Consider the following 16,503-nt stretch of genomic DNA (forward strand, 5'->3'; position numbering starts at 1 on the left):
ACTTTAGAGTCTGATTTGGTTTTGATTCGAAAGCCTTTTAAACATTTTTTCAGGTATTTCGGTTCCCGCTTTTACTGCACTTTGTATTTTCAAGCGGATGCTTTCATGTTCACATTCACTCTGACTGAATGAAAAAACAAAGTACCATAAATAGAAACTCATTTTGTTCTATGACGTCATATCAAGGCCTTCGCCATTTTGAAATTTCTCTTTTCAATCTCCTCCTCGCTATGCTGCAATACAAGGCCATATAACCTGCAATAGTGCTGCAATACAACATATGAGGCGACGACGCTGGATATTCGGTTGCTTGAAAGCGGCTTGAATTAAGGTAAATTTTCACAATTTAACTTGATGTCTTTTTCATAAAAACGTACAATTTTAACTACCTGCATGCCGGACTGGAAAACATCCATACACTATGCTGGACGCTCGTGAGACCCTCATGCGCCGAAACTTGGCGCAGCCGATTTTGCGCTGAAAGTTCTGCATGATTTGCGCGAAGAAATGGGTGCTTGTTTGCGTCAAAAATAAGCCACTTAAATATGACATTTACCGTCCAAGGCTATATCAACCAGACAGAGCATTATGGGGCCTCGAACGCTCCAATGTTTGAGCATTCGAATAAGCTTTTATTTCCATTGAAACCTAATACCACAATACCCTTAGCTCACTGTAGCGTCAGGCGTGAAACAAGGTCCTTGCAGGAAGTTCTGGGGCCACAAAAATCGGTGAAGCAGATGTTCGAGTCTGGCGGGCATCTGCGAGCCCAAGGGCCGGGCAGCGGAGCCGTATGTTCTCTGACACTTCAGCCTCTTCTCGGCACACGGTGCAGAGTGCGGTGGGGCAATGTGCACCTCTTGTCTGGGCACTGTTGGCACGCCTGGAGGGGAGACGGCTGATCTGGTGCAGGTACTGGAGCGAGCGGCCCAAGTGGCCTGGGCCCCGCCCAACAGCCTGCTGAATGCTGACAGTACACAAATTCACGTCTGAAAGTGAGGACGGACATCAAAGATCTGCTTGACCCTGATGACAGGCCAGTCAGTGACGACTCAGCAAAGGCTGACATTTTGAACGACTACCTACTTCTCCAGTGTCTTCACTACTGAGAAGCAAAGCAAACTGGGGTACTGTTTCATCATACCAATTAGACAATGCTCTATCTAACTGAGTACTTTAACCCTCGCCCATGTAGGGGGGGGGGGGTTGGTGCAACCCCCCCCCCCCCTGAGGTTTTTCTTAGCTACACGCCGAACCGTTTCAGATAGCCTGCTCAAATTTTCAGTACCCTATGGGGCATCCTTTGCGCAACTTTTGGTATTTTTTTGTCAAGGTCATGTCAGGTCACGGAGTTATGACGTCATAAAGGGAACAACCTCCGGCCAGATTTACGCGAAATTGGAGATTGCTTCACATTGGTGCAAATGCCGACTGACCTGACACACTGATGGATTGTTTTAGAATCATAACTGGCTGATTTGACATTGGCACAATGTCTGTTGACCTTTTCAAGGTTACTAAAGGTCAAGGTCAGGTCAGTGACCTCGGTTGACCTGTAATGACTTCTTGCACTTTTATGCCTTTTGGGGTATTTTGATGCCCTGAATTCGAATTTGCTATCCATTTCAGGCATCGTCGGTTGTTTCTTGTAGTTCATTTTGGGTCAGGGTCAGGTCAGTGACGTCACACGCCTGACGTGACCCAATGCACAAATGACCTTGCAGACTTCCGATGCTCCCAACGCATCATGTTTAGAGTTATGACATCGAAATACACACCAAACGATAGAGAATTGATCAAGGATCATGATAATGAAGGTTTCAAGTCGATATCTCTTACCGTTTTGCCGCAATCGGCGCGGAAATCTGAAAAAGTTAGATTTTTCCGAAAATTTGACCTTTGACCGGTCATAAGTAGGTCAAATGTTGACCTAGGACCAAAAAATATACCACCAATCGCGAGATCTCGTTGAGAGCAATCCGTTGGTCTTTTCCGCTAAGCTCTACGACGCTCCGTTTTCAAACGCCAGGGTGGGGGGTCGCACCAACCCCCCCCCCCCCCCTCCTGCATGGGCGAAGGTGGCAAAACACCGTTTACGGGCGAGGGTTAAATGTTTTGAAATTTATCATAAATATTTTATTTTTTCACAAAAAACATGATCATTCTCACCCAGAGGTCAGGGTAACTATGATCACTATATTAAAGGCACCTTATATGTGCCATAGGAGCCCTCAGAAAGGGCTTGTGTGATAAGCTTACATGTTATAAATAAAATAAAAGGCTTTGCTTGACAAAAACTCACACATTTTACAGCAAAACTATCTATGAATCATTGAGGTATTAAAATTAAAGGGACACTCCCACCTTAACATTAGTTTTGAGTTGAGATAGCCAAATTGGTGGCCATGGCCTGCAAATACCGGTTTGGGCACTCACAACATCGACAAATGCTTTAATTCGGAGATATGGAATTTCAAACTTGCAGTTTTCGGATTCTAAGGGGCTAGTGCATTGGTATGCCCCCTTAGAATTTGTGACGTCAGCGGAGATCTAACGATTTTTAAATCTTTTACTAAAACGTTTGGTAGCACGCGGTGGTATATGCTGCTTTCCGCGCAACAAATGCCGCACTTTCAAATAAAGTCGCTAGGAACAGCGGAGATCCCAAAAAGTAAACAAAAGTAAAAGTCTAATATCTTGAAAACCGGTGAATATTTTTCGATGAAATTTGGTAGATATTCGTTTTCGCTCTTTCTGAACCGAGCGACATCACTTTCGTGCCAATTCATTAACTTTTTTGAAGGTGGGAGGGTCCCTTTAAGTTGCAAGCTCCAGTTCTAAACTCACATTACAGAGCTATAAGCAGCAAAAATAGCTTCTTTAATCTCTGACTTCAAGATAAGGTAACAGTCACAGATGTCCTAAGCCACAGGCTACCTGTCCTGTCCTACAACACACTTTGTCTACTGGTGGCTGTGGGACCACTTGCCACACTGCTCATGCCCCTCCCAGTTGATTGTCTTTTTTCACTTTCTGTTGATGCTCCAATTACCACAGATAGAGCAGCTCAATACTCATCCTCCATCCTCAGTTTCTAAGCCTTTGCTTTCTCTTTCTTTATCTGGGTCTTTTTCATCTTTACCATTATTTTTGCTGGAGATGCTAGTGAATTCATACTCCATGCTAAAGACAAAAAAAAAAAAAAAACAAGCTGTGACATCAATTGTCAACATGATTGTTTTGATTGGGACCAAAGTGTTTGTTATAATGCGATTGCTTTATTTGACCATTGGCATAGAAAATGCAGATCACAGCGGCAAAATGTTCATTTTAGGCCTGAAACTGGTCTATGATCAAAGTCACCCTGGGCATCATTGTCACTCCGGTTTACGACATGAAGTTCCTGAACTCGCCCAGCAGCAAGCTTCACTCAACATCAGCAATGTGTCCATCTATCCAGAACTGGTCCGACAGAAGTTGAGTCGTCACTTCTGAGTCGGCCAACTCCATCATTGCTTGCTTCCATCTGTTGCAAGTCTTAAGACGAAGGATGTGTTCCCCATGATTGGACACTGGCCGCGTTTGTGCCCATTAAAAAAAAGAGACAGAAGACAACTCAAAAACTACTGTCCAATCAGCTTGACTGCAGTGACGTGCAAGTTCATGGAGTCGCTGATACGGGACCAATTGATGGTATACCTCACCACGAATGGACTGTTCTCGTCACCAGCATAGGTTTTCGCCCACACCGATCCTGCACGGCTCAGCTGCTGGAAGTCCTAGATGACTGGAGCCGAGCGATCGAGCGAGCATCCTTGAACGTCGGGTCAGGAACTCTGGTCACTCGTAGACTATGAACGGTGTCTGCCTCGCCTCCGCCTCAGCCGAGAGAGATTTGGGAGTCGTCATCCACCCAGAGCTGAAGTTCAGGAGGCGGGCTTCCTCTGCTGTGTCGAAGGCTTCACGGATCCCATCTCTGATCCGGAGGTCGTTCTCGAATCTGGACGGGATCACCCTGACGATTTTATACAAGTCTTTTGCCAGGCCCCACCTTGAATTCGGCAACCTCATATGTGATATGGGGCCCGTTCAATCCTGCAGACATCAATCAAGCTTGTGGAGCGAGTCTAGGGGTGCGCTACTCGTTTAGTGCCCGGCATCAGGAGCAAGCCATATACCGAGAGGCTGAAGTGTCTGAGCTTCCTTCGTTGCTCCACCGAAGACGCCGTGGTGACATGATTGGAATGTACCAGCTACTGCATAACGAGATCGATATCGACTCGGACAAGTTCGTCAAGCCTGCGTCCACGAGGTCCAACCGTGGCCATTCATGGAAGCTGTACGAACCACATGCCAAGTCACGAGCCAGGAGACGACTATTCACTGTTCGAGCGCTCAACGACTGGAACTCCCTCCGTGGTCCATGCATCAGTTGTCCAGGCCTCATCCCTCCACGCCTTCAAATCCAGACTCGACAAGCATTAGGCCAATCTGATGTATTAGATTCCTAATCTAGAGATAGAGATGACCCACTAGAGATGACAACCAGTCACGAGCTCGGCGAGAGCGGGCCCTACAGGCGAGTTGCCTTTCAAAATTCCCGATGAGTGTAAGGTAAGGTAAGGTAACTTTCAAATGTTTAAAATGATTTTCTGTTTTCAATGCTTCTGTAAAAATTGTGCAAAACATTTTCAATCTTGCATCTGACATTTTTTGTCCCGTGACAGGATCAAGATGAGGACACCTCCGGGATTTATATTGATATCGAAATCCAGTATGAAAAGAGTGTGTTTTGTTGCCGTCAGTTCGTGGTGAACATGAATGCCGTGTCGGGTGAATCCTACTGCTCTGGATGCAAGTGGGAGGAATATGAGCTAGTGTCAGTTGTATACCACAACGAGGAGCGCGCCCAGCACATTTTTCGTGAGCACGGAATTCTACCGTCAAGTGTCACCTGTCCTTTGTGTGATAAGGAGTGTACATTTTATGAGGACAGAGGTCTGTGGCGCTGCACTGCTCACGTCCCAGTGGCGAAAAAGAAGAAGCGGCGCTCTTGCTCCTTCAGCATCTCAGACAAAAAAGGGACTATTCTTGAAGGAAGTCACATCAACGCATGGCAAGTACTGTTATTTATTAATTTGTTTGTGCAGAAAAAGTGGTGTCACAGCGCTGCCTCTCGAAATCTGGGGATCACATTGAAGACAAGCGTGGACTGGAGAATTCTATGTTCAGAGGTCTGCCAAAGGTGGTTGGACCATCAGGAGCCAATAGGCGGACCTGGAAAGATCGTAGAAATCGATCAGACATTTTTCATCAAAGAAAAGATCAATCATGGTCACAAACCAAGCCGTGTCTGGCTTTTGGGAGGTATAGAACGTGATAGTGAGAAAAAGTTCATTGTTCCTCTCCCAGAACCACTGAGCACAGAAGAGCAAAGAGAGGATGAAGCTGAGGGAGCTCTCATACCCCTCATTGTAAGGCACGTGCTGGCAGGGACAATCATCCACACAGACAGTGGGGCAGCTTATCGTCGTCTGACCGAGCTTGGTTTTCAGCATTGTACTGTCAACCACAAGGAGAACTTTGTGAGCCCCGTGGATAAGGAGGTGAGGACGCAAAAGATCACACGGCTCTGGAGGGACGTAAAGGAGTGGTGCTCCCGACCCGGTAACAAGGCGAAATACATCGACCAGTACCTGGGCCGGTACGTCTTCCTGAGCTCTGTGCCACCAGAGGAAAGCGTGCACCACTTTCTGCAGGCTGCCAGGAAGATTTACCCTCACCACAGTCAGCAGCGCAGCTGCTAGCTCTGAGGTAAGTAAATTGTATCCCTCCACTCCCATATTAAACCCTGATTCTCAACAGTTCCCCATTTTCTAACCATTTTTTCGTGTTTTGTAATTGTGATGTCACTTTCATAACACCATGAAAATGGACAGCAAATATGTTTTCACAATGGCAATGTCGCAACGGCGGTGTTTGATGCGGTCGTGCCACTCCGTCGGTGTGTGTTATGCGGTGAAGGGGTGGGACGGGTTGGTGTTTTGGGCTTAATATGATAGGTATTTGCGCCATGTGAGTATCAGATTTGGATTCAGAACGTCATATAATGTAAGGCATGCAAAGCTTATTTATGAAAAGTGAATCGAACCGTTCGGACCTCTTCCACACGTATGACACTTTTTTATAGGGAAGTGTGGCAGTGCCATATTTTCCTGCACATTTATAAACTACTATGGCCTCAAAACTAAAATCCCGAACCTCTGACATATGGTAGCTACATCATGGTTAACTCTACTTTATTTGTAAGGTGTCACTGAATGAACTGAACAAAAATTAAGGCCACTTTCAATAAACATTTTGAGATTAAACTGAAATCCCAACATTTGTTACATTCCCCCAAAGTTGCATAATTTATCTATTTATAAGCCTTCCTTTGACTTTTGTCCCTAAATGTAATTATTTTTTAGTTCAAATTCGCAACATCATATTTTACCGTATTTCAGATAACGTGCAGACAGCTGCCATCGCAATGTCTGAAGACGTCAGCTGGAGTGAAGAGGGGCTGTCGCTGACCGCACCCTCTGAAGATGATGACACACAGGCCCTGGTCTCTAACACATCAATCACCATCACGCCCTCCTCTGGCACTGCTGGGGACGGAGAGGCAGTTCTCACTGACACTGAGACCTCTGTGACAGAAACGGAGGCGGCGGATTCTAACGCAGGCATTATGAAAACACAGACTATTGTTGTTTATGCTGACACTGAAGCTGGCGAAACTATTGAGGCTGCAGAGGCTGGTGGGTTGCCTTCTGACATTGACGCTATGGAGGCTGATGATGTGGCTGCTGAGACTGGGACAGCACCAGCTGAGACCTCAATGATGGCCACAGATAGCGAGCCCATGACCGCTGAAGCTGGGACTGCTGAGACGAAGGCTTCGTCTGTCGCCCCGGAGGTGATGTTTCTCGACGCGGAGGGCTCTGGCACCAGCGCCGGCACGCTGCAGGTGGACGCCGGCTCTGCTCTGGACGCGGAGAGCGCGGCGGCCGCAGCCGGCGATGGCAGGAAGGTGCTGCTGTTCACCCTGTTAGACTCTGACCTGGGCGACGGAGGAGACACCGAGTCGAACCAGGTGACCCTCCACAGCGCGCCCGTGGCCGCCGACGGGCCGGCCAAGATCGAGACGCGGCTGGCGGTGCGCGAGGCGCTGATCCCGTCCCGCCGCTCCAGCCGGCCGCCCGCCCGGCCGCCGCGCTGCCGGGCGTGCGGCGGTCCGCCGGGCAAGGGCGCCGGCGGCTACTGCGACGACTGTACAGTGGCGGCCGGCACGGTGGAGGGCGAGGATGGGGAGGAGTGCGAGCCGCCGGTGCCGCCCTGCGCCGACTGCGGCCGCCTGTTCGACTCGGCCTACTCCCTGGTGAGCCACCGCGCCAACGAGCACGGAGGCACCATCTACCCGTGCGCCTTCTGTGGACGGGAGTTCCTGCGGCGCGCCGACCTCAAGAGCCACATGAACCTCCATCTGGGCATCAAGAAGAGTGTGTGCGATGTGTGCGGGAGGCAGTTTTCGCACATGTCCAACCTGTACCGTCACAGGCGCATCCACACCGGTGAGTGGCACAGACTGCCGGCGGGCGATTGGGGAGGGGCACGTCACGGGGTATTGGTATTATATCTTGACATAATTGTGACAACTTGGATAGTTCCTTATTGCAATTTTATGTTTCTAGGTTTGCTCTGAGCCCTGAGGCCTGATGCAGATTTAGCTTCGTATGTGAGCGAAGCCAATGACTTATTTTAGCGTGTATTGTCTGGCAAAATCTTTGATCTTTTGCGCTACCACCTATCGATAGTTTTTTCATATATGCATTGGTGTCCTTGTGAATCCTTCCATTCAAAATCTTTGGACTAAATATACAAAAGTATTATCAAACCTGTTTGTTACTTGTTGGACTTTCGAAGGTTTTCATTTCTGCTTGTCTGCCGCTGATCCTCAGGCGTACTGCCCCCAATGAACCCACCCCTGACTCGTGCCTCCCATCTGCCAGGCGAGCGGCCGTACGTATGCTCCGTGTGCGGCAAACGCTTCAGCCAGGCCAACGCACTCAGCGCCCACGCCGAAACGCACGAGGTCAAGTCGATGCACATGTGCCCGTTCTGTCCGAAGAAGTTCCGCAACCGCTCACAGCTGGCTGGTCACATTCGACTGATGCATCAGTCGGAGGTTCAGGTAAGCCTGGGTTACTTTAACGCTGTGGTTAAGTCGACGGCAGCTGCATTTGGAGTGTAAAGTTGTAAACGGGGAGGGAAATATGCAATGATATTTGTATAAATAGGGATTAAAACATGGTATGTATGTAAATTGTAAGCTTTGCAAACAGAGAGTAAGATACTAATTCATAGTCATTGCGATTTGTCGAGTTAGAAAAAGTTTCAGTTGTTTGCAGGCTGCAGCCCCTTTTTATCCCTCGGTGATGATTTCATAAAATCACCGCATCCGGTAATAGGCATCAATAATGATCGACTAGAAGCTATTATAATATATTACACGCTACATTTATATGTTGTCGTGCGCTGCCTACTGCTCTACCTACTCTTCACTTCCAAAGCGAAAATATGTAGCATCGTTATAGTTTCACCTCACCTGTGCCCTCTGCCCCTTCCAGCAGCCGATGCGCCGTCAGTCGCAGGCCGGGCGCCGGTTCCACTGCGGTGTGTGTGGCGCGCGGCTCGACTCGCGGGCCAAGCTGCGCCGCCACCTGGCCGACCACCCGGCGGACAGTCTGCGCTGCGCCGTCTGCCAGGAGGCGTTCCCCTCGGCCGAGGAGCTGACCCGGCACGCGTGCAGCGCTGCGGGCAGAGCGGCGGAAGAGGAGGAGGAGGAGACGGTGGTCGACCTCAGTGACGTGGAGGAACCGGTGACGAAGGAGAGCGCCGCCACCGAGCAGCCGGCCCGGCCCAGGTCGTCCTTCATGCTCTCCGACAGCAGGGAGAGGAAGGAGGTGGGTCGGGTAGCTGCAGCGTAAAGACGCTCAGACCGATTGTCTGATTTGGTGTTTTCTGTAACTATTGGTTTCTTTAGAGCGTGACGTTTGATCGTCGTTGTAATGTTTTCCAGCCATAGATTTTCCATGTTGGCAGGACTGTTGCCTCAGAACCAACTGTCTTGTACTCAGCGCAGGTTTTGTACTACGTATTTTGGTACCGATCATTTGTCTTTACTCCAATGTCTCCCTGTCTGATGCGCCATCTACCCCGCTCCCCAGGAGGAGCCGGCCGGCCTGCTGGCGGCCGCTGACCGCTCCACCGAGGTGGATAACCTTATGGAGGAGCTGGTGGCCGTACAGAGCGTCGGCACCCAGTACGATGTCAACGAGATCCTCTACCTGACGGAGACGGAGCGGCTGGGCTCGCCGCCGGCGCCGCCCACCCCGCCGCCGCCGCCGGAGCCCGAGGAGCCCGAGAAGAAGGAGTGCGAGGCGGAGGATGGGGAGGAGCAGCATCTGGATAAGGTGGGAGCTGGTGGCCTTGTAAATGCGAGTTTTTCTTATAACGGTTAACAGCTGTGTGGACTGCGAGGTTTTGGGAATTTCTCTTAGAACGGCTGTGTAAATTCCTATCTTCCGGTTGTAAAGTCTGGTTGAACTGATCTTACGGGTTTCCTATACGCTCTAGATCAATTAAACCGCTATGGTTAAGCTTCGGTGTTTTTAGTGATAGATAGATAGATAGATAATGTATTAAGACCTTCCATGACATGTATTATATAGCTTCTGCGTCAGTACAAATGTGATGGTTAAAACTTATCAATACAATATGCTGTAAGTGCTTAACCCTTTTAGTGGCAGGCTCCTGGCTACCCCTATTAGTGGCAGGGGGGGGGCTGTTTACGACCCCCCTTGATATCTCGAGATCTAACGGGCCGATTTTTAAAATTCAAACGGCATTCGATTTCGCTCAACGTGATCTACATTTCTAAAAAATAAAAATTAAAAAATGTCAATAGGGGGGATAGAGGAATCTTGGGATAGAGGGGGGTAAAAACGGGCAAATTGCAGATACATTTTAGACTGTTTATCACGGCCAGGTTTCTGAACCAATCTTAACGCAACTTTTGCCGATCGATAGAGAATGAACCAGGAATTCACATGGATCCTAAAAATATGCATTTTCAAAAATCATAGGCGGATACAGATCATTTAGATTGGGGGTACACAAAAAGTATAGTAAATAAGGTTTTTGTTGGTACTGTTTCTAAAAAGGGTGGTAATGGTCTTGTTATGTTACAATTTTCTTATGGGAGAACGACTACAATTGTATTGGTCATGCATAGGCGGTGTCAGGGCACCTATGTTGGGAGGTAAAACATAACCCCCCTTTTTGGATGCCTGGATCCGCCTATTATAGCAAAAACGTGTCAAAAGAGGATGCACAATAACTGTATATGTTATCACATGATACCTTTCATTCACTGTTCGTAAAACTGGTGCAGCATCGTGATCTTCGCCCAAATGACTCGCTTCACGAATAGGACCCCCCCAATTCCCAGACGTGCTCTGGAGCCGCCCCTGGTAAAGTTATGAACTTGAAATTTTCAGGGAATGTGCCCAATTTAGTTTTAGGAAAAGTCAGAAAATTTCAGCATCGTAGCTTTAGCGGTTTCGGAGATATTCCCGAAAAACCTGAGGGGTGGATAAAAACAACCCCCCCCCCCCTGCCACTAATAGGGTTAATACAGTGCTTAACCCGCGCGGGGCTGGGGGGGGGGTAAATTTTACCCCCCCTCGCGAATTTTTGCGATATCTCAAAAACGGCGGCGCGCAGCGCCGCCAAACTTTCAGTACCTTTTCTTACATCAATTTGACACGTTCCCTGAAAATTTGAGCGAAATCCGTCGGAAAATTTTTGAGAAATTGACGTTTTAGTGACGTCATGTTCGCCATTTTCGCCTCAAAAACGGCAAAAGTTCAAACGCCGCTAACATCTTCATTTTTAAAGGAATCAAGACGTAACAAAAAAGGTTATACGTAATTTTACTTTGTCTATCAAATGGCTATCTCGGTTTTTAGAAAATTTTGGATTTTTCCTACATTTTTTCAAAAAATTGACTTTTTTGGGAAAATCATTATAAAATCCAAAATTTTGAGTCTATCGAAAAAACCGGAATATATGTCAGAGAAGTGGTCTATGTGCACCTACATACCAAATTTTAGAAGAATCGGTTCAAAAATGTGGGAGTTTTTCAAAATGTTATGACGTCACGACACACAAAATTTTTGAAAAATGACTTTTTTGGAAGTTCTAGACCTCGTACGGAAACAAAAATAGCACCATTCGATTCGCCGTGAAAAACTGCATCAGATAGACACCTTTTTAGGCCTTAACAACCAACTTCAAAATTTGACCTCACTTGACCTGACCTTGACCTGACCTCGACCTGAAATTCATCCAGAGGTGGTCCATATCACTTATTGAGTGTGCCTATTGAATTCTATGAGTAAAATTACCCATAAAACATGTGTCGCACATGCCCTTTTCTATATTTTGTTTTTTGGTGACCTGACTTGACCTGACCTGACCTTGACCTTGACCTCTGAATGATATTGTATGCAACGAATATTGTCTTGGTAGCCTAAGAACACGTTTTGGGCGATCAGTCTCAGTCCATGACTCCATTCTTCGGCAACTACGGTGCAAGGCCGATACTGTAGAAACTTGCAATTTGTACCCTTGACCTGACCTTGACCTTGACCTCAAACTTTAAATTAAGTACATGTTTTTAGTAGTTCGTGATGAGAGCTTTCGATTGGCGCTTGAATTTTCCAAATCGGACCATTAGTTCGGGAGATAACAGGGGGGTAAAATTTACCCCCCCCCCCCCCCCCAGCCCCGCGCGTTCGGCTGGAGACCCCAGCCCCGCGCGGGTTAATTGTAAGGAGATCGAAGAACCGCGACTCTTTTACTGTCACAGCCGGCTTGTATGTTTGGCTGAACCACTAACTTAAATTAAGGTGTTTGTCTTCGATAACCAACTACTCGAACACCTACCCGGATGCCATGCCTACCTATCTCCGTGGTTTACTTTCGCCGTCAACCAGAGTTTTCAGGACCAGGTGTCTGCTGAACTTTCAACCATCGCCTCTCCTCAACCAACTCTTCTCACACTCCTCATTACCGATTTCAATTACCAACCTCAACTCCGGTCGAGTGACTCCCATGACTGACAGTTCTTTCTCTCCCTCCGCCCCTCGTCTCTCCCTCAGGTGATTGAGGACGTGGCGCGCGGCGGCGCCGGCTCGCCGGACTCGGCCGAGCAGTTCCCGTGCTCCACCTGCGGTCGTATGTTCTCCCGCCTCTCCAACCTACGACAGCACGAGGCAATGCACGACGCCACGCTGCAGCGCTTCAAGTGCGACAAGTGCGACTTGACCTTCGCCTGGCAGCAGACTCGCGACCGACACGTGCTGAAAATGCACACGGACAGCATCAAACGTGTGCCGTGTCCCGCGCCCGGCTGTAAGAAGACGTTCATGCCGGATTCACTGCGGGTGAGTGGTCGGGAAGGGTGGCGAGTGTGTGTGAAGTATCATATGACAGCGACATGACTGTGTGGTAGAGTGACAGGAAGGTGCAGATGTGTGGTGCGATGTGGCAATGCGGCAGATTGACAGGGGTGCGATGTGTGGCGTGTCAGATGGTAATGGTCTGTGTCGCAACATGTCATCAGCCAGTGTCTAGACTTGAAGAAAGCAAATCGTTTCCGTGTTTGATTTTGTGTTGAAGTTCTCTCAGTTACATTGAGAACCTTTTCATATATTATGTTTTTTATTGTTGTAAGAAGATACCTAGCTACCAGTTTATTGGAACGCACAGCACATAACATGTAATGTTACCTCTATCTCACTTCGTGTTATCGGTGTTTCCAGGGTCACATCAAGAGAATCCATCTGAAGGAGCGCAACTACGGCTGCTACATGTGTTCCAAGACGTTCCACGGCCGCTCGGAGCTGCAGGACCACGTACGGAGTCACACGCAGGAGCGGCCGTACGTGTGCTGCACGTGCGGCCGACAGTTTGGCTACCTGGGCCACCTGCGACGGCACGAGGAGGTACACGAGCGCCTGGAGGAGGAGGAGGCGGCGCGGGCGCGGCGCGACGGACTGCGCACCTACCAGTCGCGCCGCGCGCCGGCCCGCATCGCGCCGCGCCCGCCGCACGGAGCGCCCGCGCAGGACATCGTCAAACACTCGCTGGAGAGCGCGCGCATCCCTCTGCGGCTGGAGGGCGGCGGGGCGCTGCCGCCGGGCACGCGGCTGGTAGCCGCCGGCCCGCTGAGCGGCGGGATCACACACCTGGTGCCGGTGTCGGGCAGCGCGCCCGCCGGCCAGCCGGTGGTGGTGGCTGGCGCTCCGCCGCCGCCGCCGCCGCCTGCCGAGGACGTGGTGACAGCAGTGGTCGGCCCGGAGTGTAAGGAAATCATCATTGTGGAGTGCGAGGTGTGATCGACTCCAGCGGCCCAAGCAGCACCCCGGGAGGTGCGATGACGCGCCTCCAGCGGCGGTCTGGACTCTCGAAGCCCGACCGGCGTCTGCCACTGGTCGCTGTCGGGCCACAGAGCTGCTCGGCCAGGACGCTGGGCTGATCGTGTGATCAACATGGGACAGGTCGTGCTGGACTCAATGAGGAACAGTCTGAGGAAGGACAGACATTCGGATGCTCTCTGCTTCTAAGGACACTGCATCCCTCGTGACCGTGAGAGAAGGAGAGTGTTGAACTGTGGGGAAAGTGATTGTGTGTATGTCTCCTTCTCATGTTAACCTGCTAGCCCGGGACGCTCCGCTTATCTGCCGATTGAGTGCTTATCTGACACTTTGTATGAATTATTATTTGAAGTGCATTGTTTTTTTTTTTCGTTGTATAAAGGCCATGTACAAGGAATGAAGAGCTGAGTAGGTGTGTGCCACTGTAGTTATAGACGTACTGCGTAGCGCAAACTATGATGCAACGAAAGGGGAGGTTCAATTCACGTCCGCTTCTGGCATATTTCATCTGGAACTTTCTAACTGGCATTCATTAAGTTTCATTGCATTTAGAGCCGAGCGAAGATGTGGAATGACACATTTCTACGTATGACCTGCAGTGGTGTAGCTACCAAGCTATAGCGACATATATCATTTCAGGAATTCAGTTTACTTGGTTGTCTTGATGGGTTTTGTGCGTGGTTGCGCTTGTATTGTAAGCTTGGTCACTCGTGCGATTTCGTCATGTCATTTGACCGATGTTCTTGTAATCCAGAAGCAGTTTGCTTGAAGCATTTGCGTAGAGGGAGGGAAGGCATAGCGTGTAAAGATGGGCACATCGCCCCCTTCCTTCGCGACTTCGTGATCGTTTGTACCATTTCGTTGTCACCACGAGTTTGTGTGCTGAACAATGTACGTTTTGATATTCATCACCTAAAGTATTTGAGCTGCGTATTGTCCGGAGTAAGGCACTATGCACTGAGGAACACGATACTCATGGTATCGGAAACCTTACTGTGCATATCGGATCGACTGGGGCATCACATAACCAGGTGGACTTTAACCAGGAACGTGGTGGTCAGACTATTTGAACCGCCCACAGTACAGAGTTCAATGCCCAAGTGCCTCATACTCATCCCATATGTGCTACACCCGGTGCCTCGACTCTTCTAGACCCTTGCATTTCACTAAGATCATCTGAGATCATCGGTTTTTCTGCAGTAACAATGTACAACCATAGGGAGTTTCGAAGTACTCCAAATGGTCTCACAATCAGCTGTCGAATGAAATTGATATGTAGCTTGAGCATGCCCTCCCTTGACCAGCTTCCTGGTTTTGCGGCTTTGACCTGACCTAAATCTGAGATAAACATGTGAGGTGTTGACCTTTCCTAAAACAAAAAAGTAAATTATTCGGCGGGGTTGGACGTTGAAAGGCTATGGTAGCTACCATCCACTATAATCGCCGCTCTACGACTATTTTGTCGAAGTTATTTGTCAGGAAACGAACGGCTGATCCGACCTCAGACACCGGTACTTACCCTAATACCTCCAAGCCAGGTATTTTCGCTACTTGTAAAGCCGCCCATAAGCTCGTTTTCCCTGGCGAGACTAGATTGGTAAGGGACGAAACGGCAAGGGAATGTCATACATACACATCCCCTCGATCCCCAACTGCCGCCAGAACGAAAGATATGGCAATAATGAAGTCGCCATTTGGGAAAATGTGGTAGGTCATGTGACAGGTGACACCTTGCGATTATTGTGAGTTGTGACACCCTGTGAACAATTATTGGTTCAGCCGTGCTACGTTTAGATGTATTTTTAGTAGAGTCGGAAAATGCTTCACTCGCCTGTGGCGTAACCTGAGTGGATACCGCGAATGAGCACTGCGGTGCAGCATAGTTTCAGGCGCCTACAACTAGTGCCATCTATGGGCGAACGTTGTATTTACACCGTACGGCTCCGCGCTCACAGTCGCTGCTCCGCAAATTCTCTAGTTTCGTGACATTACGGTCATCACTCGTTCTTTACTTGTGCTGTGACTCTGTGAGGGTGCGGTGGTCCGATCATCACTTTTCTTCTAGGATTTCACGTCCCCCTCTCACTCCTGGCTCCTGACTCCTGAGTCACGTGGCAACCAAGCAGTGCCTAAGCGGCTTGCTTAATTCTTAGCTATAGATGTTAGAAGGGGGAAGGGTCCGATTGATAGCTCTTTCCAGCCCTCGCCCGTATACGGTGCTTCGCCAGCCGCGAACGTATAGCAATAGGGTGGGTGGGTGGGTGGGTGGGGGGGGGGTTCCGTTGGACCCCCGTCTTGCCGTTTGGCCCCTGATTGAGCTAGAGCTTCGCGAGAAAAAAGAATGCGCTGCCCAGTGCCCGTGACGGGAGGAAGCCGATGTTACCCAATTTTTAGGTCTTAGGTCATTGGTTGACCAATGACCAAAAAGTCGGGAAAATCGGGGACTGTTAAAACGTCGTTAAGTGTGGCTTCAATTGGGCTGGCAAAGCGTAGCTGGCTGCTTCGGGGTGCTGATCACGAATGTCATGCTAGTTTTGATCATAGATGACTCTGTCTTCATGCATTTAAGCCAGGTCAGGTCAGGTCAGGTTAACCAGTCGGGATCCTGCCGGGTATTCGTAGTAGGTACAGACCACCGCTAAAGTAATGTAGGGTTTTACCAATCTCAACGCCTGAACGGTATGTCCGTGAAGTTGGCGACGTCGCCAGCGACTTTTCCAGCGACGAGCACCGATTTTCGAAAAAACCTCGTACAAGGTCAATTGGACCCTGAGGATCACGAAAATCGAATCCATTCACCCCTAAACCTTGACCTTCAAGGTCAAATTCAAGGTCAAAGGACGGGGAACTGAAAAAGTGCCACTAAATATTGTCCGAATTTCAAAATTTTGGCACCAAAATGTAGCTCGTCCAAAGTTCTAGCCGCACATCGAAAACCATTTTCATCAAGGTCAAA

The 16,503-nt window shown here is 49.1% G+C and overlaps 1 protein-coding gene across 2 annotated transcripts; it reads left to right on the top strand.

Moving 5' to 3' along the window:
- Nucleotides 1-233: 233 nt before the first annotated feature.
- LOC122366008 (zinc finger protein 271-like) lies at nucleotides 234-14,455 on the top strand. 2 transcript variants are annotated; one of them, XM_043337738.1, is made up of 8 exons: nucleotides 234-331; nucleotides 4,728-5,814; nucleotides 6,507-7,616; nucleotides 8,055-8,236; nucleotides 8,673-9,008; nucleotides 9,273-9,518; nucleotides 12,270-12,554; nucleotides 12,933-14,455. In XM_043337738.1, exons 3-8 carry the CDS (start codon nucleotides 6,533-6,535, stop codon nucleotides 13,506-13,508), a joined length of 2,709 nt encoding a protein of 902 aa, XP_043193673.1. In that variant the 5' UTR covers nucleotides 234-331; nucleotides 4,728-5,814; nucleotides 6,507-6,532; the 3' UTR covers nucleotides 13,509-14,455. The 2 variants fall into 2 exon arrangements, with proteins under 2 accessions (XP_043193673.1, XP_043193674.1); XM_043337739.1 differs by lacking the exon at nucleotides 4,728-5,814 and having other exon boundaries at nucleotides 281-331.
- The last annotated feature ends 2,048 nt before the right edge of the window (nucleotides 14,456-16,503 follow it).

The sequence above is a fragment of the Amphibalanus amphitrite genome, unplaced genomic scaffold, assembly GCF_019059575.1.
Source record: "Amphibalanus amphitrite isolate SeventyFive unplaced genomic scaffold, NRLGWU_Aamphi_draft 000777F_arrow, whole genome shotgun sequence".
Lineage (NCBI taxonomy): Eukaryota > Metazoa > Arthropoda > Thecostraca > Balanomorpha > Balanidae > Amphibalanus > Amphibalanus amphitrite.

Coding starts and splice junctions, on each gene's coding strand:
- LOC122366008 (XM_043337738.1), top strand. CDS start 6,533: ATGTCTGAAGACGTCAGCTGGAGTGAAGAGGGGCTGTCGCTGACCGCA. Junction 7,617..8,054: donor TCACAGGCGCATCCACACCG/GTGAGTGGCACA, acceptor CCCATCTGCCAG/GCGAGCGGCCGTACGTATGC. Junction 12,555..12,932: donor TCATGCCGGATTCACTGCGG/GTGAGTGGTCGG, acceptor CGGTGTTTCCAG/GGTCACATCAAGAGAATCCA.